The sequence below is a fragment of the Mustelus asterias genome (assembly GCF_964213995.1).
Source record: "Mustelus asterias chromosome 26 unlocalized genomic scaffold, sMusAst1.hap1.1 SUPER_26_unloc_15, whole genome shotgun sequence".
Taxonomy (NCBI): Eukaryota; Metazoa; Chordata; class Chondrichthyes; order Carcharhiniformes; family Triakidae; genus Mustelus; species Mustelus asterias.
In genome coordinates this window covers 225,433-248,157 of record NW_027590082.1, presented here as the reverse complement: position 1 = coordinate 248,157, position 22,725 = coordinate 225,433, and the positions used below count along the sequence as shown (strand labels likewise).

The 22,725-nt window shown below is 45.7% G+C and overlaps 2 protein-coding genes across 8 annotated transcripts in view; one reads left to right on the top strand and one right to left on the bottom strand.

The window, feature by feature from the left end:
- Positions 1 to 22,725, bottom strand: part of LOC144482103 (NACHT, LRR and PYD domains-containing protein 3-like) — a 252,719-nt gene that overhangs the window by 138,542 nt on the left and 91,452 nt on the right. The window lies entirely within an intron of this gene.
- Positions 1 to 22,725, top strand: part of LOC144482101 (NACHT, LRR and PYD domains-containing protein 3-like) — a 76,224-nt gene that overhangs the window by 48,952 nt on the left and 4,547 nt on the right. For 3 of the 7 annotated variants that reach the window (XM_078201333.1, XM_078201335.1, XM_078201334.1), the window contains exons 8-11: positions 1,684 to 1,770; positions 10,703 to 10,873; positions 16,343 to 16,513; positions 22,094 to 22,261. In XM_078201333.1, coding sequence (XP_078057459.1) covers positions 1,684 to 1,770; positions 10,703 to 10,873; positions 16,343 to 16,513; positions 22,094 to 22,261 — 597 coding nt within the window. Of the gene's footprint in view, positions 1 to 1,683; positions 1,771 to 10,702; positions 11,763 to 13,008; positions 14,249 to 16,342; positions 16,514 to 22,093; positions 22,262 to 22,725 lie in introns of those variants that run through there. The other 4 variants (XR_013495856.1, XM_078201336.1, XM_078201337.1 and 1 more) reach the window with 4 other exon arrangements.

Sequence of the window (22,725 nt, the reverse complement as noted above, 5' to 3'; positions counted from 1 at the left end):
CTGTCGTCTTTGCAGTATCCATTATCTTTAGGTATTTCTTGACATCATGTGGAGTGAATGGAATGAGCTGATATCTGTGATGTTGTGGCCCTCTGGATGGTTCAGCCACTGAAGTTAGTTACTAATATTTGAGCCATATCTTTTGCACTGATGTGCGAGTCTCCTCCATCATGAGGATGTGATATTTGTGGAGTCTCCTCCTTCTGTTGTTTCATCATCCACTATCATTCACAACTAAATGTGGCAGGACTGCAGAGATTACATCTGAGCCGAGGAAACCTGAATTTCCTGAATGAGGAAACCTGCTGCTGGAAAATCTCCAGTCAAACTGTCAGTGATATGAAACAGGATTTTCGGATAATCCTTTTCCTATGTGAGGATCTACCGGGAAGAGGGAACTCCCGGTAATTCCCGGAGACAGAACGCTAGCCATACCTGCAGAAAATGTGGAGCCTGTTTACTGTGGAATGTAGCGGGAGACACCCCTCCCCTATAAACTAATTAAACAGAAACATTTCAGCTTTCTAATGGGAGAATAATCTTTCCTGGTTGTATCAAATCTAGGGGATGGACCTTAAAGCAACAGTTAGCACAGTTTCAAACTTTAACTCGCCCTGAGATATTATGCAGATGTTATAATGTCAGTAGTTAAGAAGCACAGGGAATCCCGAGGGATCCACTCTCACAGCTTTATCATTTAACTCTCAGTAAAATGTACAATTCTCATTAAATCCTGGATTTATGTAGCAGCAGAAATTATTTTTCTGCTGGCGGCACTGTAGCACAGTGGTTAGCACTGCTGCTTCACAGCTCCAGGGACCTGGGTTCGATTCCCGGCTTGGGTCATTGTCTGTGTGGAGTTTGCACATTCTCCTCGTGTCTGCGTGGGTTTCCTCCGGGTGCTCCGGTTTCCTCCCACAGTCCAAAGACGTGCGGGTTAGGTTGATTGGCCAAGCTAAAATTGCCCTTGGTGTCCTGGGATGCATAGGTTAGAGGGATTAGTGGGTAAAATATGCAGGGATATGGGGGTAGGGCCTGGGTGGGATTGTGGTCGGTGCAGACTCGATGGGCCACATGGCCTCTTTCTGTGCTGTAGAGATTCTAAGATTTGAATTTTTGGAAACTTAGCAGGGTCAGTGAGATTCAGGAGGGTAGTTCTGATGATCTGGAAATGAGACCAGAATGTGGGACATATTTAAAAATGACTTGCTTGTTCACAGGATGTGGTCATAACCTCCTCTAGGAGCCATTAGCAGTGGGAAATAAATGCTGGTCTAGCCAGCGACACCCATATCCCATGGACAATTAAACAAAATATACATTTTGAGAGGTGTAAAAGTGGTTTCCCCCAGTCGGCAAACCAGTGGGAGTTAATTGTTCAATTGTTTCAATGCTGACTATTGCCTTTTCCATTCAACAGAAAGGATTTGATATTTGATTTTTTGTTGTCACATTTATTAGTACCAAAGCATACCGTACATAGGGAAGGCAAGGAAAGAGTCCAGAATGCAGTGTCACAGTCACAGCTGGGGTGCAGAGAAAGATCAACTTGGATGAGATATAATATCGTAACTTGAATCAGTTCACCACTCATGCTAAGTTTCTGACACAAAAATAGATCCAGCTATTTTTCCTGCTGAACATTAATCTGAATTTAATGTGTTTCTCACTTTCTCCATTTAGTCTGGGTCTCAATAAAGTGGGAGATTCAGGAGTGAAACTATTGTCTACGGCTCTGAGGAATCCAGAATGTAAAATACAGAAACTGGAGTAAGTATCAAACTGTGTGAGATTGTGTTAATAATCAGTGGATGGTCTGACACTGTAAATTATTATCAGTGTCAATAATCGTGTCATTAATAACCATTCCATGTCATTCCTGTCAGTATTCGTGTTAAACACCACGGATTTACTCTGATTCCTGAAATCTTTCTCTCTATGATCTCCAATTTGGAGAGTAACAGCCTCAGATATTCTCACCTCTGCTCTCAGTACAAACCAGTCAGTGATGTGTCTGAACCTGAGTTACAATAAACTGCGAGATTCAGGAGTGAAAGATTTAACTAATCATTTATGATTATTCTCAAATCCATTCATGAGAATAAAAAAGATGGACAAAACAATTAAATGTTTATAGAATTACCAGATATGGCTGGTCACATGTTCAATTTAGTTTAATTTGTCATTCAGATTATAGATGTTTATGTCTGTCGGCTTCTCAATTTGATTAAACATAGAAAACTGCAGTATATCGGTAAGGCAGATTACAAACTACATTGAATTCTGATGAGTTTTATGCCGAGGGATCCACTCAAATTTCTGTTAAACGGAGCTTAAGGAACATCTGAAAAGAGAATGCAGAGATGGAGGTGGGGAGGGTTATGAAGAGAATTCCAGAGCTTACAGCCCAGCAGTTCAAGGCACAGCTCAGCTGGCAATGGCAATAATCACAGTGCAGAATAGTGTGAATGATGTCCCTATTAATAATGGACATTGTTTTTAAGAACACAAATAATGATACTAAATATACCATTGCTCTCAGTATTAGTGTTATTAAAAACACTATCCGCTATTAGTAGACACAAAATAAGCTTGGGAGCAAAGTTGGAGACCATGAAATACAAGAGGCAAAGGCAGCCTGGATATGAAGTTATCTGAGTGACAGGAAACAGGCAGGAGAGGTGAACTGTACCTTTTCATTTATAGGAAGCTGACAGTGGCTTTCCCCAGCAACCAGTACTGTGTTACTACGACTAATTTTCTTTGCATATACTACCAAATGAGACTTGGGTTTATCTGAAGATGAGATATGAAGCTCCAGCACACGGCCACCAGACCACAGAGCGGACGCAGCATATGATAGACCGAGCTCAATCACACCAAAACCAATGGATCAAATCAGAGATCTGCTGTCTTGCCATATCCAGTCATAAATAGTGTTAGACATGCCACAAAATGTTGGACATGCCGGTTACATTAGGCGACAAGGTGGCACAGTGGTCAGCACTGCTGCCTCACAGCGCCAGGGACCAGGGTTCAATTCCGGCCTTGGGTGACTTTATGTGTAGAGTTTGCACATTCTCCCAGTGTCTGTGTGGGTTTCCTCTGGGTACTCCAATTTTCTCCCACAGTCCAAAGATGTGCAGGTTCAGTTGATTGGCTATACTAAGTTGTCCCTTGGTGTCTCAGGGTGTGTAGGTTACGGGGATTAGTGAGCCATATATGTGGAGTTACAGAGATAGGGCCTGGATATGATATTCTTTCAAAGAATTGGTGAAGACTCGATGGGCCAAAGGGCCTCCTTCTACACTGTGGGAATTCTATGATTCTATAAACATGCCACAAGAATTCCATCATTACTGATGAGGGAACCCAGAGCATCAGCGCATCTTCAGCCAGAAGTGCTGAGTAGAATGATTAATCTCAGCCTCCTCCTGAGGTCCCCAACATTACAGATGACAATTTGATTCACTGCATGTGAGGTAAAGAAATGACTGAAGGCACTGCATACTGCAAAATCTGTCAGCCTGGCAGTACCCCAGCAATTGCACTGAAGAATTGTGCTCCATAACTAGCCAATCCCCTAGCCAAGCTGTTCCAGTACAGCGACAACACTGGATCTACTGGACAATGTGGAAAAAAACAGGGCAAATCCAATCTGATGAATTGCTGCTCCATCAGTCTGCTCTTGATCATCAGAAAAATGTCATCCTTCCAGTGCCTCATGAACGTCACTGCAGGAATTCCTCAGGGTGATGTCCAAATCCCAACCACCTTCAATTGCTTTATCAATGTCCTGCCTTCCATTATAATGTCAGAAATGAGGATGCTCACGAATGATTGCACAATGCTCAGTACTGTTCACAATTCCTCAGAGACTGAAGCAGTCCATGTCCATAAACAGCAAGACCTGAACAAAACAGAAAATGCTGGAAAGGCTCAGCATGTCTGACGGCTTCTGTGGAGAGAGAACAGCTAACCCTTCGAGTCTGGATGACTCTTCGACAGAGCTGGCGTCTTAAGGTCTGAAGAGCGTTCAGGCTTAACCTGATAAATGGCAAGTAATGTTTCACTACACAAATGCCAGGCAAGGACCATCTCCAACAGACGGGAATCTAACCATATTCCCTTTACATTGAATGGCAGCACCATCGCTGAATCCTCGACCATCAACATCCTGAGTGGTGGGGGCGCACTGGGACCATTGAACAGACACTGAACTGTAAACACTATGGCTCCAAGGGTAGATCACAGTCTGGGAATTCGGAGATGAGGAACTCGCCTCCTGTCTCCCAAATTTCTCCCACCATCTCCAAGGCACAAGTCAGCAGTGTGATGGAATCCGCTCATCTTGCTGGATTGACTGCAGCTTCAAAAACACTGAAGAAGCTCATCCATGGAAAAGGAGCCTACTGGATCAGCTGGCCATTCACCAAACTAAACATTGACTGTCTCTACCACTGACGCACAGTGGCAGTATTTTACCACATACAAGGTGGAATGTAGCAGCTCACCAAGGTTTCTGAGACAGCATCATCCAAACAGGCACTCTCCATCACCGAGATGGGCAAGGAGATCAGAAGGATGGAACATCAACCAGCTTCAGATTTCTTTCCAAACCACACACCATTCTGACTTGGAATATATTGCTTTTCCACCACTGATGCGGGATCATAATCCCGGATGTCCCTTCCTCGTGGTGTTGTACCAGATGGTCTGCAGAATTTAAGAAGATGGCTCACCACCTCCTTCTCAAGGGCAATTGGGGATGGGCTGCAAGTGTTTGCATTGCCAGTGATACCATCATCCCATGAAAGAATTAATAAAGACAAGCGCTACCCACTGTAGGGGTGGGTAATTGTGCCTGTGTGTAACCCAAACACAGTCACAGAAGAGAGAAAAAACAGCTGTGACAGGACAAATTGTGTGACCATTGCACAGGCCAGAGGAATTCTAAAGATAGATCTGGTGGAACTATTCAATATACTCAGTGAGGGTCTCAAATGTCCTGGTGTTGTGCTGTGTTCCATGCAACCTGGAGTTAGAGTGGAGAAGCTTTGACCAAAGTATGATGCAATACAATGTTGACCAGATGCTTCATGATGAGGAACCCCATAGACCACAGGCCAGGGACATGGGATATGTGTCAGGGAGGACGGAGATTCAGTGATACAGGCATGTTTTCCATGAACCTTAACTCACACAACCATTCAGTGTAATAAATCTTCACCATCTCCAGCACTGTTGCTGTTTCTGTGAATGTTTTATAATTTGCCTGGAGCCGTCACTACATGAAACAAAGGCATTGGAATTGTATTGACCTCATTCAGTGCTGTATTTCCCATCTCCCATTCCCAGTGAACTGTTAAAGACCCAGTAATATGGTGAGGGATTGTTTTTAGTGGTGCTCCATCTCTGAATTTACTGAAAATACATACATGGGGATAGGGCCTGGGTGGGATTGTTGTCGGTGCAGACTCGATGGGCCGAATGGCCTCTTTCTGCACTGTAGGGGTTCTAAGGTTTTATAACAAAGTGACCAGTAACAACAAAGTATAACCCTGTGAAACCCAAGGATCAACCCCACCATGACAACCACCCCCATCCCCGCACTTTCCGCTGAGCTGCAGGCAGCATCTTTCCCCTCTCCTTTGAGAATTTCGATGACCGTGGCCTTTGACCTCGGATTTCCTGAGTCCTGGAAGAATCCGGCCAACTGCGGGTCCTTTGCACAGATGCTGGAGTTGTCTCTGTCATCATAGCTTCGTGGGGTGCTGGTGTCACAGTCGGATCAGAAGAGGACCCACTGCCCACACCAGGAGCATCCTAAAAGGAGCTCCCAAATGCTGCAGGGAGCCGCTCCTCTATCCATTCAGGGCAAACTGGACACTCCCTGCTCAGCTGGAAAGTCCTGACAGTGACTCCAGCCACATTTTCCCACCCCTCCTGCAGCCCGTGTTCCACCGAGCTCATGGAGGTGGTGAGAACATGCAGGTTCATGTGTATTTCCTGTGGGTGATAGGCTGGATGTGACTCTCCATGAAGGTCACCAATCTCTCTGTGGAGGATGCTATTTGTGCTCATACCTGAGATATGGTAACACTGCTGGCCTGGATTGACTCCTCCATCCTTTGTGTATGGATACACACAGCCTTTGGAAACTCCACCGGATGTTAAAATACCTTACGCTGCAGCTCCAGTATCTGCTGCATTGTTAAAGACTCCAGTCACATTTCATCTCCCTGAAGCTGACAATGACCTGTCCCCTCGAGAGTGTGAGTGAACTCAGCTATTCCTGCCTCCATCAGCTGCTCGGGTTTGTGTGTGCTCTCCTGTGCTGCCAGATTGTAACCGCTTTGCTCCTCGTGTGAGACAGTATCTGCTCTGGTGGAGGTCATGGGGAATAATATGACAGTTCATTCTCTGACGTACCCTCCTCATCTTCACAGCTGCACGCCCATCTCCCGCTCACCGCAGCTGTTGTTTTGTGTGAGAGAGTGAAGAATGTTAGAGGGTAATGCACATTTCAGCATGTCCTGGAGACTGTTCCTAATGTGGAGATGCCGGCGTTGGACTGGGCTAAACACAGTAAGAAGTTTAACAACACCAGGTTAAAGTCCTAGTTTAAAGTTTCCCCTTTGTCCCGAGGCATGGTACACTGGGGAAACCGTGCAGACACTACGACAACGGATGACTGAACACCGCTCAACAATCACAAGACTGTTCTCTTCCTGTTGGGGAGCACTTCAGCGGTCACGGATATTTGGCCTCTGATATTCGCTTAAGTGCTCTCCAAGGCGGCCTTCACAAGACACGACAGTGCAGAGCCGCTGAGCAGAAACTGAGAGAACAGAACCTTGTGCATGAATCGCACAAACTCAGTTTGCAGGTGCAGCAGGTGATCAAGAAGGCAAATGGAATGTTGGCCTTTATCGCGAGGGGGATGGAGTATAAAAGCAGGGAGGTCTTGCTGCAATTGTACAAGGTACTGGTGAGGCCGCAACTGGAGTACTGTGTGCAATTTTGGTCCCCTTATTTGCGGAAGGATGTATTGGCCTTGGAGGGAGTACAGAGAAGGTTCACCAGGTTGATACCGGAGATGAGGGGGTTGGCTTATGATGAGAATTGAGTAGATTGGGCCTGTACTTGTTGGAGTTTAGAAGGCTGAGGGGAGATCTTATAGAGACATATAAGATAATGAAGGGGCTGGACAGGGTAGGGGCAGAGAGATTCTTTCCACTTAGAAAGGAAACAAGAACTAGAGGACACAGCCTCAAAATAAGGGGGAGTCAGTTTAGGACAGAGTTGAGGAGGAACCTCTTCTCTTGGAGGGTAGTGAATCTCTGGAATTCTCTGCCCATTGAAGCAGTGGAGGCGACCTCGTTAAATATGTTTAAGTCACAGGTAGATAGATTTCTGATCAATAAGGGAATTAAGGGTTATGGAGAGCGGGCGGGTAAGTGGAACTAAACCACTATCAGACCAGCCATGATCTTATTGAATGGCGGGGCAGGCTCGAGGGGCGAGATGGTCCACTCCTGCTGCTATTTCTTATGTTCTTATAGCCAAGTTCCGCACACATGAGGACGGCCTCAACCGGGATCTTGGGTTCATGTCACACTATCTGTAACTCCCACAGCTTGTCTGGGCTTGCAAAATCTCACTGGCTGTCCTGTCTGGAGACAATACACATCTCTTTAACCTGTGCTTAATGCTTCCTCCATTCACACTGTTTGTACCTTTAAGACTTGATTATCTGTAAAGACTGCATTCCAATCATTATTCTGTAAATTGAGTTTGTGTCTCTGTATGCACTGTTTGTGAGCATTTCTACACTCCACCTGACGAAGGGGCAGCGCTCCGAAAGCTAGTGGCATTTGCTACCAAATAAACCTGTTGGACTTTAACCTGATGCTGTTAAACTTCTGACTGTTCCTAACCCAGAGCTCCATGTGACCAATGATGAACACACAAGCTCCAAGTTATGGACTCAGCAGCAGAGTCTCTTCTGTGCCCATCCATTCACTCACTCACTCTCTCTGGATCCACAACCCATCTCACCATCAGCGATTGCCCACCCAGCCTCCAGGTCTCCCAGCTCCAGCACTCCATCTTTCATTGACAGAAGGATGACTCAATCCAGACACTGTCACTCTTGGCCCTTCTCTGACGCTGTGTGCCCTCTTCTACAAGCACAAAAATTTCCATTGATACTCACCCATCAAAGACACACACAAGCCTATGATGCTGCCAGACTGCCCATCATGGGACCACCAGGATGGTCACTCAGTGTCGGCAGTGTAGCAGTCATCTCTGACTGACCGGAACCCTTCACAGAGAGGCTGACATGTTCCTGAAGATTGATGCTGCTGTCTGGACATTGCCAGTGTCTGGGTGGAGATGTTCTTTCCACAATTTCTCTTTCATCCTTATTCACATATCGGCCTGTATCAGGTTATTGATCCTTTTGCCTCACTGCAGCCACGTGCTGCCTGCTCTGGCCCTCGGCAGTTTCTATCCAGACTTGCTTGGGTTGATGTTACAGGACTCCTCCTCCACTCCTGAGGGAACAGAACCTCCCTCCAAACCGAAATAGCCTTGATAATTTCCAGGGAAGTGTCAGCGAATTGGGTTTAATCTGCCTTCTGCCATTTCAGCCCTTTGTTCATTAACCAGGGCTCCCTCACTGCTCCCATCAGAGCCTTTAAAAGTGCTGCTGGCTGCCTTTAAATCTGGTGCCAGCTTTGCCTGAATGGTGTCTTCCCCTACAGCCAGTGGTTAAGCTCTGGAATGCACAGGGTTTTGGGGGAAGGTAGGGGGATGACACGGAATGAGTTGCTCATTCGGAGAGTCAGTGCACACACAATGGGCCAAATGGCCTCCTCCTGCTCTGTAACAATTCAGTGATTCTGCCTGTGCTGCCTGAGTGGACGGATTCCCCTAACATGTCAGATATTAATGTGCCTGTTTGGTTATATGTGGAGTTGGTTCGTTCATTTGGTTTGGTGTTTAGAGTGTGATGTAGGATGATGCTAAATTTGAGGGTTTGGTCCTCTTACCGGCTGTGGGGTTCATGGAATCCCATCGCCTCCCATTGCCGCACGTTTATTAAGTTGTATCCCGGAAGCAAATTGTAACATGTAACAAATTGTCTCTCTCTATTGGAGAGAAATGCAAAGAAAATTACAGGACAGGAACAGGCCCTTCGGCCCTCCAAGACTGCACCGACCATGCTGCCCGACTTAACTAATACCCCCTCCCCTTCCGGGGACCATATCCCTCTATTCCCATCCTATTCATGTACTTGTTAAGACGCCCCTTAAACGTCACCACCATATCCGCTTCTACTACCTCCCCCGGCAACGAGTTCCAGGCGCCCACGACTCTGTGTAAAAAATCTGCCTTGTACATCTCCTTTAAACCTTGCCCCTCGCACCTTAAACCTATGCCCCCTCGTAATTGACTCTTCCACCCTGTGAAAAAGCTTCCGACTATCCACTCTGTCCATGCCTCTCATAATCTTGTAGACATATATCAGGTCTCCCCTCAACCTCCGTCGCTCCAGTGAGAACAAACCAAGTTTCTCCAACCTCTCCTCATAGCTAATGCCCTCCATACCAGGCAACATCCTGGTAAATCTTTTCTGTACCCTCTCCAAAGCCTCCACATCCTTCTGGTAGTGTGGTGACCAGAATTGAACACTATATTCTCAGTGCGGCTGAACGAAGGTTCTATAAAGCTGCAACATGATTTGCCAACTTTTTAACTCAATGCCCCGGCCGATGAAGGCAAGCATGCCGTATGCCTTCTTGACTACCTTCTCCACCTGCATTGCCACTTTCAGTGATCTGTGGACCTGTACACCCAGATCCCTTTGCCTATCAATATTAACATTTTATTGAGGACTATGGCTACTAACACTGTCCACACGGCAACATCACCAACTTCCAGTTGAAATATCGATACATTTCCAACCATTGTCTTCACAGAATTCTTACGGTGCACAATGAGGCCATTTGGCCCATCGTGTCTGCACCAGCTCACCAAATTAGCATTAGGAATTTGAGTCATTCTCCAGCGTTTTTCTCGTATCCTAGCTCATTCTTTATATTCAAATAATCATCTAATTCCTTTTCGACTGCTTGGATTCAGCCGACCTCCACCACACTTCCCCACTGTAATTCCAGACCCGAACCACTGGCAGTGTGAGAAAGGCTTCTCTCTCATCATTTTCAACCCCACCACACACTCCATTCCTGAGCCACTGACCATCCCATGTCCCTCCCTGTGACTCAGGGTAAGGACATGGGAATCCTGTGCTCTTCCCTTTCACCATCATCCTTTTTGTCATTTAATCACTCCAGCACTTCCATTTTGTTCTTTCCTTGTCACCCGCCCATCCCCAGCTCCCTGCCACTTAAAACAATTTAATTCACCGCTACTCCCAAGTTTTAATTTTAGCTAATTGAACTGAAACTAAATCTGTTTCTATCTTCACAGATATTGCCTGACCTGATGAGAGTTTCCAGCATATTTTATTCATATTTCAGATTTACAGCATCAATAAAATTTTGCCTTCTGCATCAACTGAAGTTGTGTTTCTCGAATGTCCCGCGCTGTACATTATTATTGTTAATGATCTTATTCTTACAAACACTGGATTTACCCTGATTTCTGTTATTTTTCTCTCTCTGATCTCCAGTCTCCATGGTAACAATCTCACTGATTCTTGTGCCGAGGACCTGGCCTCTTCTCTCAGTACAAACCGCTCACTGATCGATCTGAATCTGGATGAAAATAAACTGGGAGATTCCGGAGTGAAACTGCTGTCTGTGGCTCTGAGGAATCCGGACTGTAAAATACAGAAACTGGAGTAAGTAGCAGACTGTGAGAGATTGTGTTTATAATAACTGAATATTCAACAATATAATTTCACCACTGGTATTTGTATAAAAAACACTGCCCATTACTATTGGCGTCAGTTATGAATAAGGAAAACTGCTTTTACTCTGACTCCTGTTGCTTCTCTCTCTGATCTCTGAGCAATGGGATGTCAGTCCCACAAATCCTTATGTTGAGAGTTTGGGGGAATAATGTTATGGTTCACCCTCTGAGGTTCTCTCCTCCTCCTCAGATGTGCACGGCTCTCCCGGGACACGGCATCCATTGATTTGTGAAAAGGGAGAGAGTGAGTGGATGACAGTAAATGGAGGACAGGACATGGTGGTGGAGTCTCGCTGTTAGTAACAGATGTCAGTACAGTCGCGAGAGGTGAACTTGATTCAAATGATCAAGATGCAGAATCAGTTTGGGTAGAGATAAGATTTAACAAAGTTAAAAGATCACTTGTGGGAATCATTTATAGGCTCCTAACAATATTCAGAATCTTCGACACAGGACACAGGAATATTAATGGGGTCTTGTAAAAACAAACTGCAATAATCACGGGTGATTTTAACATTCATGTACAAAGAAGAACAAAGAGCCATGCAGCACAGTAACAGGCCCTTTGGCCCACCAAGCCTGCGGCGACTCCTCATTCTTATTCAGACCCAGTACTTATTGCTCATACGCAGTTTCTATTCCTCTGTTCATCTCCCGTTCATGTTTCTATCAAAATAAACCTTGAATATTGGGAACGTGCCTGCTTCCGTCAACTTCACTGGCTGCGCATTCGAGGCACCCACCACTCTCTATGTGAGAACTTTCCCCGCACGTCTCCTCTAAACTTTCCCCCTCTTGCCTTCAAACTGTCCTGTCTTACACTTGATCTTTCCACCCTGGGGAAAAGACTCCAACTATCAACCATATATCTGCCTCTATCAGGTCGCCCCTCAGCCTCCGTCTTTCCAGTGAAAACAATCCGAGTTTATTCAACTTCTCTTCATACCTTAACCAGACCAGGCAACATCCTTGTAAACCTTCTTTGCACCTTCTCCAAAGCAGCCACATCCTTCTGGTTGTCTGGCGATCAGAACTGCACGCAATATTCCATATTGGGCCTAACTAATGTTTAATACAGCTGTAATATAACTTGCCAACTTTTATACTCGATTCCCTGGCCAATGAAGCAAGCATGCTGCATGCATTGTTGACTATGTTATCCACTTTCAGGGATCAGTGGACAAGTACGCACAGATCCATCTGTATGTCAATGCTCCTGTTATTTTTTTCAGACAGGGAAGGCTGGGGGAACGATCATGTGGAGTTGTATCAAATTATAGAAATAAGCCTTTCCCCTTTGTTTTAGGAGACAATAACCAGGGGCATAGATTTAAGGCATTGGGCAGGAGTTTCAGAGGAAAATTGAAGATGGCACAGTGGTTAGCATTGCTGCCTCACAACGTCAGGGACCTTTGTTTAATTCTGGCCTCGGGTGACTGCCTGTGTGGAGCTTGCATGATCCCCCCCCATGTGTGCATGTTTCCGTCAGGTACTCTGGTTTCCTCCCACAGTCCAAAGATGTGTAGGTTAGGTGGATCGACCATGCTAAATCATCATTTCGTGTCCAAAGATATGTAGTTTCAGTGGATTTGCCATGGTAAATGTCCAGTGATAAGCAGTTGTGTGGGCCTGGCTTTTTCGGACAGTCAGTGCAGAGTCGATGAGGCGATTGGGCACCTTCTGCACAATGGGGATTCTATGGTTCTGTGGAAAAGTTATTTCACCCAGAGGGTGGTGGGAATCTGGATCTCACTGTCTGAAAGGGTGGTGGAGTCAGGAACACTCGCAACATTTAAAAAACATTCGGACAAGCACTTGAAATGCCGCAGCAGACAAGGCTATGGAGCAAGTGGTGGAAATGGATTAGAATAGATTGGTGCTTGATGGCTGACACAGACACGATGGGCCGAAGGGCCTCTTTCTGTGCTGAAAAACTCTATAAAGGCCCAGGGGTTGGAAGTTATGAACCAGAACCTGAATTTCCACTGATTCCTGTGATTTCTCTCTCTCTGATCCCAATGCAGTGGAATGTCAATCACACTGATTTTTGTGCCCTGGGTGTAGGGGAATAATGTGATGGTGACTCTATGAGGACCCTTTCACATGCTTACAGGTGGGCCACACGTCACCCAGTCACACAGCCCTTGATTTGTGAGGAAGAGTAAAGAGTGAATGGAGGCAATTGTTAAGATGCAGACCAGAAACTCCAAGGTGTTTTGTGAAGTTCGCCTGGACTCTTGGTTTTACATTTGATTTTGGCATTGATGAGCATGAGGTGTTTCACTCCAGGTATGAATCAAGTGACCCACTAGGATGCTTTTATCAAACACTGTTTATTTAAGAATGCAGTTAGAATATAACAACAAGAATTAGCATAACCTTTACCAATTGCAAGACTTAAACATGACACAGTGTAACTCTTAACAGCTAGCTATCTCTGTTGTTCCAATATAAAGCAATACCCACAGACATACAGCCTTCTCCAACGTTAGTTAGCACAAAAACAAGTAAGCTCACGTGATGCCGATTTCCAGCTTTTTAACACTCCTGGACAGCCAACAGACAATTGTTTTCAGAGACGGATGTCGCCTGCGAACAGCCCAACCGCAGAGAGGTAACCCCAGTCTCTGACAGCTTCCAACACAGCAACACTTAAACAGCAAAAACTCCAACTTCAGAGAGGGAAACAGCACTGCTGTTTGTCTTCACTTCAAGCAGCTTCTGAAAGCAGAATTGAAACTAGAATGTTCTGTGAAAAATAGCTGTCCCTCAGTCACATGACATAACCTGTCAATCACCCGCAATCAAGCTCTACTCTGCCATCCCAGGGAAAACACTGAAACAACAGAACACTGCATTAGTTCAGATTAAAATCAACATGATGTCAATTATACTGCTTCAGTAACAATAAAGGAAACCGGCTACAGACAGCACGGTGCCGACAACATAACCTGCAGAGAAACATGATTAAAATAGAAACTAGAAGCAGGAGTCGGCCATTCGGCCCTTTGAGCCTGCTCCACCATTCGTTTTGTTCATGGCTGATCATCGAATTCAATATCCTTCAATATTCAGTATATTTCTTCAAGACATAGTTTGTAACAAAATGTACATTCCAACACGTCCTTCAGCCGGTTCCATGTGACCGGTGATGGGCACACAAGTTCTATGTGTTGCAGGCACCAGAGAGTCTCCTGTGTCCATCCAGTCGACCACACACTCTCAGCTCCACAACCAGTATCACAATCAGCGATTTCCCACACAATCTGCTGTTCTCCCAGCTCCAGCGCTGCTAATTCTACGTGTAAGTATTACAAGATCTGGACGCTGTCAGCATTTTTACTTCATTCCCTGATGTTTCGTGCTCTCTTCTACAGGCACATAAAGTTCCATTGTTACTCTCCCATCAAAGACACAAGCCTATGCTGGTGAGAACCTGACTGACCATCATGTCTACACAGGGAAAGCCTCTTGCCTGTGACCATCCCATTCTCACAGTGCTAGAGTTATCTGACTAACTAGAACCCTGCAGAGAGAGGCTGACATGTCTCTGACAGTTGATGCTGCTTTCTGGGCATTGCCTGTGTCTGTGTGGGGATGGCCTTTCTACCATTTCACTTTCATTCTCATTCGACCCCATATGCCTCAGATTATATGCTATAAAATGCTTCACCACCTTGTCAGAACTTGGCAAGTTATTCATCCTTTTGCCTCACTGCAACCATATAACCCACGCCTACTCAGTTCTCCAGTAATCTCCATCCCGATATACTTGGATTGATGTGGCAGATACTGTCCAGTCCTGAGAGAACAGAAATTTGCTCCAAACTCACGTAGCCTTGGGGAAGAGTACCAAGTGTTGCCAAGTGCATCATTGAATTGAGTTTAACCTTTCTCCTCCCATTCCAGCCCTGTGTTCTTAACCAGGTCTTCCTCACTGGTCTCTCCAGGGCTGCTGCCTATCAAAGTGCTGCCCGTGCCAGCATTGCCTGAACCAGGACTTCCTCTGCAGCGAGTGGTTAAGGGCTGGAGTTCACTGTCTGGGAGTGTGGTGGAGACACGTTCAGTTGAAAGTTTCCAAAGGGAATTGGATTATGATCTGAAAAGGAAGATTGTGCAGGGTTACGGGGAGAATTTGGGGGAATGACACTTAGTAAATTGCTCATTCAGAGAGTCAGTGCAGAGAGCATGGGCCGAATGGTCTCCTTCTGCTCTGTAATATCGCTTCTCGGCCTTTTGGCTAAGATCAAGTGTAGCATGGAGAGGATGCTGCACTTGGTTGAGGTCATTAGGTTACGCTGAGGCTTCATATGTTTCATATGAAGCAATTTTTAAAAGCGGCATCTCGGCCTTTTGGCTAGGATACAAATGAGCCCAAGTCTTGGAGGAGGAACCTCCCCCTTCTCCAATCAGCTTGGCTCATGTAGATCGGGCCCAGGACAGGGTGGTTTGGTCGCCTGCCCTGTCTTGTCAGCCTGGATCGGAAATGTCTCAACTTGTTGAGACTCTGAATTGGATTTGATTTGATTGAATTGGAAAAGTATAAAAAAAAACAATTCTCTGATTCTACCTGAGAGAGATACCAATGGCCCTTTGTGGACACTGGCTAAATTACCTAACCCTGTTGGGTAATTTAAAATCACCAGCTTCCAGTTAAAATGTCGATACATTTCCAACCATTATCTTCACAGAATTATTGCGGAGCACCACGAGGCAAAATGTGTCTGCACCGGCTCACCAAACGAGGATTAGGAATTTGTCTCATTCTACTGCCTTCTCCTCGTATCTTTGCACATTGTTTCATTCGATTGTTCATCGACTGCCCTCTGTTATGCCTCGAATCAGCCTGTGTCCAACACACTTCCAGACTGTACATTCCAGACCCGAACCACTGGCATCGTGAAAAAGGTTTCTCTCACATCAGCTTCAACCCCACCACACACTCCATTCCTGAGCCACTGACCATCCCATGTCCCTCCCTGTGACTCAGGGTAAGGACATGGGAATCCTGTGCTCTTCCCTTTCACCATCATCCTTTTTGTCATTTAATCACTCCGGCACTTCCATTTTGTTCTTTCCTTGTCACCCGCCCATCCCCAGCTCCCTGTCACTTAAAACAATTTAATTCACTGCTATTTCCAATTTCTATGTTTAGCTAATTGAACTGAAACTCAATCTGTTTCTATCTTCACAGATATTGCCTGACCTGATCAGAGTCTCCAACATATTTTATTCATATTTCAGATTTACAGCATCAATAGAATTATGCCTTCTGTATCAACTGAAGTTGTGTTTCTTGAATGTCCCGCTTTGTACATTATTATTGTTAATGCTCTTATTCTTAAAAACACTGTGGATTTATCCTGATTCCTGTTATTTTTCTCTCTCTGATCTCCAGTCTGAATTTTAATGGTCTCACAGATTCTTGTGCTGAGGACCTGGCCTCTGCTCTCAGTACAAACCGCTCACTGATAGATCTGAATCTGGGTGGCAATAAACTGGGAGATTCCGGAGTGAAACTGCTGTTTGTGGCTCTGAGGAATCCGGAATGTAAAATACAGAAACTGGAGTAAGTAGCAGACTGTGTGAGATTGTGTTTATAATAACTGAATATTCAACAATGTAATTTCACCACTGGTATTTGTATAATAAACTCTGCCCAATACTATTGGCGTCAGTTATGAATAAGGAAAACTGCTTTTCCTCTGACTCCTGTTGCTTCTCTCTCTGATCCCTGAGCAATGAGATGTCAGTCCCACAAATCCTTATGTTGAGGGAGTGGGGGAATAATGTTATGGTTCACCCTCTGAGGTTCTCTCCTCCTCCTCAGATGTGCACAGCTGTCCCGGGACACAGCATCCATTGATCTGTGAAAAGGGGGAGAGTGAATAGATAACAGTTAATGGAGGACAGGACATGGTGGTGGAGTCTCACTGTTAGTAACAGATGTCAGTACAGCAGCAAGAGCTGAACTTAGTTCAAGATGCAGAATCAGTTTGGATAGAGATAAGATTTAACAAAGTTAAAAGGTCACTTGTGGGAATCATTTATAGGCTCCTAACAACAGTCACAATCTCTGACACAATACACAGGAAAAATAATGGGGCCTTGTAAAAACATATTGCAATAACCACGGGTGATTTTAATCTTCATATACAAAGAAGAACAAAGAACCGCACAGCACAGTAACAGGCCCTTCAGCCCACCAAGCCTGTGGCGCCTCCTAACGCTTATTCAGACCCAGAACTTACTGCCAATTTGCGGTTTCTATTCCTCTGTGTGTCTCTTGTTCATGTGTCTACCAAGATGCACCTTGGACATTGGAAACGTGCCTGCTTCTGCCACCTCCATTGGCAGTGCCTTCCAGGCACCCACCACTCTCTGGGTGAAAACTTACCCCACACACCTCCCTCCAAACTTTGCTCCTCTCATCTTCATCCTGTGCCCTCTTGTAGTTGATCATTCCACCCTGGAGAAAAGTCTCTGACTATCCACCATATTGATGCTTCTCATAATTGTGTACACCTCCATCAGGTCACCCCTCAGCCTCCCTTTTTGTAGTAAAACAATCTGTGTTTATACAACGTCTCCTCATAACTTAACCGTCCTTGACCAGGCAACATTCTGGTAAACCTTCCTTGCACCCTCTCCAAAGCATCCACATCATTCTGGTAGTGTCGCGAACGGAACTGCAAGCAATATTCAAATGTGGCGAACTGAAGTTTCATACAGCTGTAACATAACTTGACAACTTTTATACTCGATGCCCCGGTCGATGAAGACAAGCATGATGTCTGCCTTCTTGACCACCTCATCCACCTGTGTTGCCACTTTCAGGGATCTATAGACTTGTACACACAGATCCCTCTGTAGGTCAATGCTCCTGTGGCTTCTTCCATTTACTGTATAAATCGCTCGGATTGTCAAAAGTTGAATAGAAGATCCGTTCACAGAATGTATTCAAGCAATTTCTTGGAGAAGCACGTTCCAGTGCCAATCGCAGGGCGGCACGGTAGCGCAGTGGTTAGCACTGCTGCTTCACAGCTCCAGGGTCCAGGGTTCGATTCCCGGCTCGGGTCACTGTCTGTGTGGAGTTTGCACATTCTCCTCGTGTCTGCGTGGGTTTCCTCCGGGTGCTCCGGTTTCCTCCCACAGTCCAAAGATGTGCGGGTTAGGTTGATTGGCCAGGTTAAAAATTGCCCCTTAGAGTCCTGGGATGCGTAGGTTAGAGGGATTAGTGGGTAAAATATGTGGGTGGGATTGTGGTCGGTGCAGACTCGATGGGCCGAATGGCCTCCTTCTGCACTGTAGGGTTTCTATGATTTCTAAGCTGTTTTAGACATGGTGATGTGCAAATGTGTGGCGTTTCCAACAAAAATAGATTCCTTCCATTTGGAGAAGAGCAGCAGAAGTGTTCTAGCCGTTGCTAATTCAAGGACTGTATTAGATTAAGCGAAGATGTGGCACCGGGGTTGGCACTGCTGCCGCACAGTGTCAGATTCCCGGATTCATTCCAGCTTTGGACGACTGTCTGTGGAGTTCTCACGTTCTCCCCGTGTCTGTGTGGGTTTCCTCCGGCTGCTCCTGTTTCCTCCCATAGTCCAAAAAAACTGTGCAGGTTGGGTGGATTGGCCATGCTAAATTGCCCGTTAGTGTCCAAGATGTGTCGGTTTGGGGGATTAACAGAGTAAATATGTGGGGTTACGGGAAACTGGGCAACTGCAGATCTATTAGTCTGACATTGATGGTATGGAAATCCTATAATAATCCATAATAAAGGAAGTGATAACAGAACACTTCGAAATTAATGGCAGGATTAGACAGGGCCAACATGGATTTATGAAAGGCTGGCACGGTGACACAGTGGTTAACATTGTTGCATCCCAGCCAGGGGCCCGGGTTCAATTCCAGCCTTGGGTGACTGTGTGGAGTTCCTACATTCTCCCCGTGTCTGCGTGTGTTTCCTCTGGGTGCTCCGGTTTCCTCCCACACTCCAAAGATATGGATGGTAGATGGAGTGGCCATGGTAAAATTGCCCTTAATGTCCCAAGATATGTAGGTTAGGTGGATTAGCCCTAGTAAATTTGTGAGTTTATGGGGAGCGGACCGTGGTAAGTTACTCTGTCAGTGTGTCTCGATGGGCCGAATGACGATTCCTACACTAGGGATTCTATAGTTGCATGATTCACACACAAGAGGTTATTAAATAAAATTGGAGCACGTGGGATTGGGAGGAATATACCAGCATGGATTGAGAACTGATTAATGGACAGAAACAAGGAGTTGGAATACATGGGGTTCTTTTGGGTTGACAGCCTCTAACTATTGGAGTACGGCAGGGATCAGTGTTTGGGTCTCAGCTATTCAGAATCTACATGAATGATATGGATGTGGGGATCAAATATAATATTTCCAAATTTGCAAATAATGGAAAACTAGGTGAAAATCTGAATTGTGAGGAGGATGCAAAGATGTTTCAAGGGGATGTGGAGAGGCTCAGGGAGGCTCCACAACTGGAGTAATGTGTACAGTGTTGAGCTCTTTACTTAAAAAAGGATAGAATTGTATTGGAACCAGTTCAGAGAAAGTTCACTCGGCTGATTCCTGGGATGGAGAGGTTTATTTCACGAGGGAAATTTGAGCAGATTGGAGCAATATCGATGAATGTTCAGAAGATTAAAAGGTGATCGCATTGAGGGGATGAGACAGGGTGGTTGCTGTTTCTTCGTGTAAGAGAGACCAGAACAAGGGGACAGATTTTAAAATGTAATTGTCAGTCCCTTAAGACTGAGATGAGGAGAAATTTATTTTTTTAGATGGTGGCTGGTCAGTGGAATTCTCTTCCCTGGAGACCAGTGGCGGCAGAATCATTGAATATATTCAAGGCTGAGTTAAGAATGATTTTGGATTGAGAAGCGAATCAAGGGTTACGGGGAAAAGAGTTGAGACTATAATTAGACCAGCTGTGATGGAGTATGCTCGAGGGGCTGAATGGCCTTCTCCTGTTCCTAGGTATTTTGTTCTTATCCCAATACGTCCTTCAGACTGCTCTCTGTGACCTGTGATGGATAAACAAGCTCTATGTTTTGTCCTCACCAGACGCTCTCCTGTGACCATTCATTCGGCCACCCACTCAACCCATCTCACCAGCAGTAATTACCCACTCTGCCCCCAGGCCTTCCTGATCCAGCACTTCATCTTCCATTGGCGTAAGGATGGCAAGACCTGGATGTCTCCACTCTTCTTCACTCATTCCCTGATGATGTTTGCTCTCTTTCCAAACACATAAATTATTACTCACCCATCAAACACATGCAGTAGCCCAGGGTTGTCCAACGTGTGGACCAAGGGGTGAATGTGACCCTCGAAGCCCCTCAATGCGGCCCCCGGAGCGAGTTTCCAGAATCTCAGTCACACAGTTCAGTTTGAATGGAAGAATCTGCATGGAGCTGCGCCTCCAATCACATCCCGTTTCTTTCCCATGTTTGCTGCTGATAGGATTTTGAGCCAGTCTGCAGCAAATGTGGGAGAGAAACAATTTGTGATTGATGAGAATTAAACTCTAATAATCAACTTTAATTATTACTCATTATTGTGCTCAGCAAGTTGTTTCTTTTCATATCTCAGTTTAGTTTTTAATTGAAATTTCTGCTGTGCCAAACTTTATCATTCTGAAATTTACTCATCGGCCGCTTGAGTGAGAAAAACATTGACGTGTGTTTGCCCAGTGAATATGTTGGTCAGCCCTGCTCTAGCTATGCTGGTGCCAGCCTAACGGACATGTCTCTGACAGTCAATGCTGCTGCATTTGCATTGTAAGAGTTTTAACACCAGGTTAAAGTCCAACAGGTTTATTTGGTCGCAAATACCATTAGCTTTCAGAGCGCTGCTCCTTCGTCAGATGGAGTGGAAATCTGCTCTCAAACGGGACACAGACGCACAAAATCAAGTTCCAGAATACTGATTAGAATGCGAATCCCTACAGCCAACCAGGTCTTAAAGAGACAGATAATGTGAGAGAAGGGAGCATTAAGCACAGGTTACAGAGATGTGTATTGTCTCCAGACAGGACAGCCAATGGCATTCTGCACGTCCTTTGCATTGCCACTGTCTGGGTGGAGATGTTCTTTCCACAATTTCCTCCTCATCCTTATTCACATATCAGGCTGTGCTGCACTCACCGTGGCAGAACACATCAGGACATTGATCCTTTTCCACTCTGTAACCACGTGTCTGAAACCTGCTCACCTCCCAGCAATCTCCATCCAGACTGGCTTGTACCGATGGGATAATCTCCTCCCATCCTGAGGGAACAGGACCTCCCTCTGAGCCTGAGCAGCCGGGAGGAGCCCCTCCAGGGAGGGGGGGGGGGTGCAAGCCTTGCTCTGCTTTCTGACATTTCAGTCCTTCATTCAATAAGCAGAGCTCCCTCGCTGCTCCCTCCAGAGCTGCTGTGTTTGAAAGTCCTGCTGGCTTTGGAGGTGGTGCCAGCATTCCCTGAACCGGGACTGCCCCGTGCCCGGGCTGCCTCAGTGGGCAGCTCCCCCTGCCTGCCAGCCGTTAATTGTCCGCCTCTGACAATATCACCTTCATAACTCTGCCTATCCTGCCCACACGGACACACCACCCATTTCCAATCCCCATGTTGGGACTTCAGAGCTTCTGGTAAAATCACAGCCATTCTCTTCGACCTCACCACAAACTGCATTCCCAAACCACTGACCATCCCATGTCCCTCCCGAGCCACTCCGAGTAAGGACACGGGGATCCTGTGATTATGGTCCTGTCCCATCATCACTTTTATCATTTAATCACTCCTGTAATTCCAGTTTGTCCTTTCTTTGTTTCTTCCCCAGCCACCCACCGCTGTCACTTCAAACCTGTCAATTCACTGCCCGTTCCCAGTTCCAATGGAAGCTCAAACTTTACCCCTGTTTCTCTCTTCACATATATTTAGCTAACCTGCTGAGCATTTCCAGTTTATTATATTTATATTTCATTTTCAGCATTGAGTATTTCCTCATTCTACAGAAATGCAGGTTGTGTTTTTGGAATGTCTGATACAATACATTATTATTGTTATTAACAGTATTATTTAAAACACTGGGGATTGAGCCTGATTCCTGTTATTCCTCTCTCTGGTCTCCAGTCTGGCTAATACCGCTCTCACAGATTCTTGTGCTGAGGATCTCGCCTCCGCTCTCTGTACAAACCAGACACTGAGGATTCTGAACCTGGGATTAAACTCCTTCACAGATCAATCTGTCCCTGCTCTCCGCCGCCTCATACTGACCTGCAGGAGTCTGGAGGAGATCTGGTGAGTGTTTGTGTTAATTTTTAGTATAACAATTAAAATATAAATGGATTTAAAATATAAATGGGCCTGAATCTTCCATGCAGCAGCAATGGTAAGCAGATTGCCGGTATGTTTAAAAATTCTCCCAACCTCAAACTGCTGCATATTTCTCCCAGAATCTTCAGCACTGCGACACCGGGAGCTCCATCAGAGCAGACAAGAGTCGGGGAAGAGACAGCACACACCCTATTTACAGCACAGTGACCCCGGGGAGCTCCATCAGAGCAGAGTCGGGGAAGAGACAGCACACACCCCATTTACAGCGCAGTGACCTCGGGGAGCTCCATCAGAGCAGACTAGAGTCGGGGAAGAGAGAGCACACACCCTATTTACAGCACAGTGACCCCGGGGAGCTCCATCAGAGTAGAGTCAGGGAAGAGAGAGAGCACACCCCCTATTTACAGCACAGTGACCTCTGGGAGCTC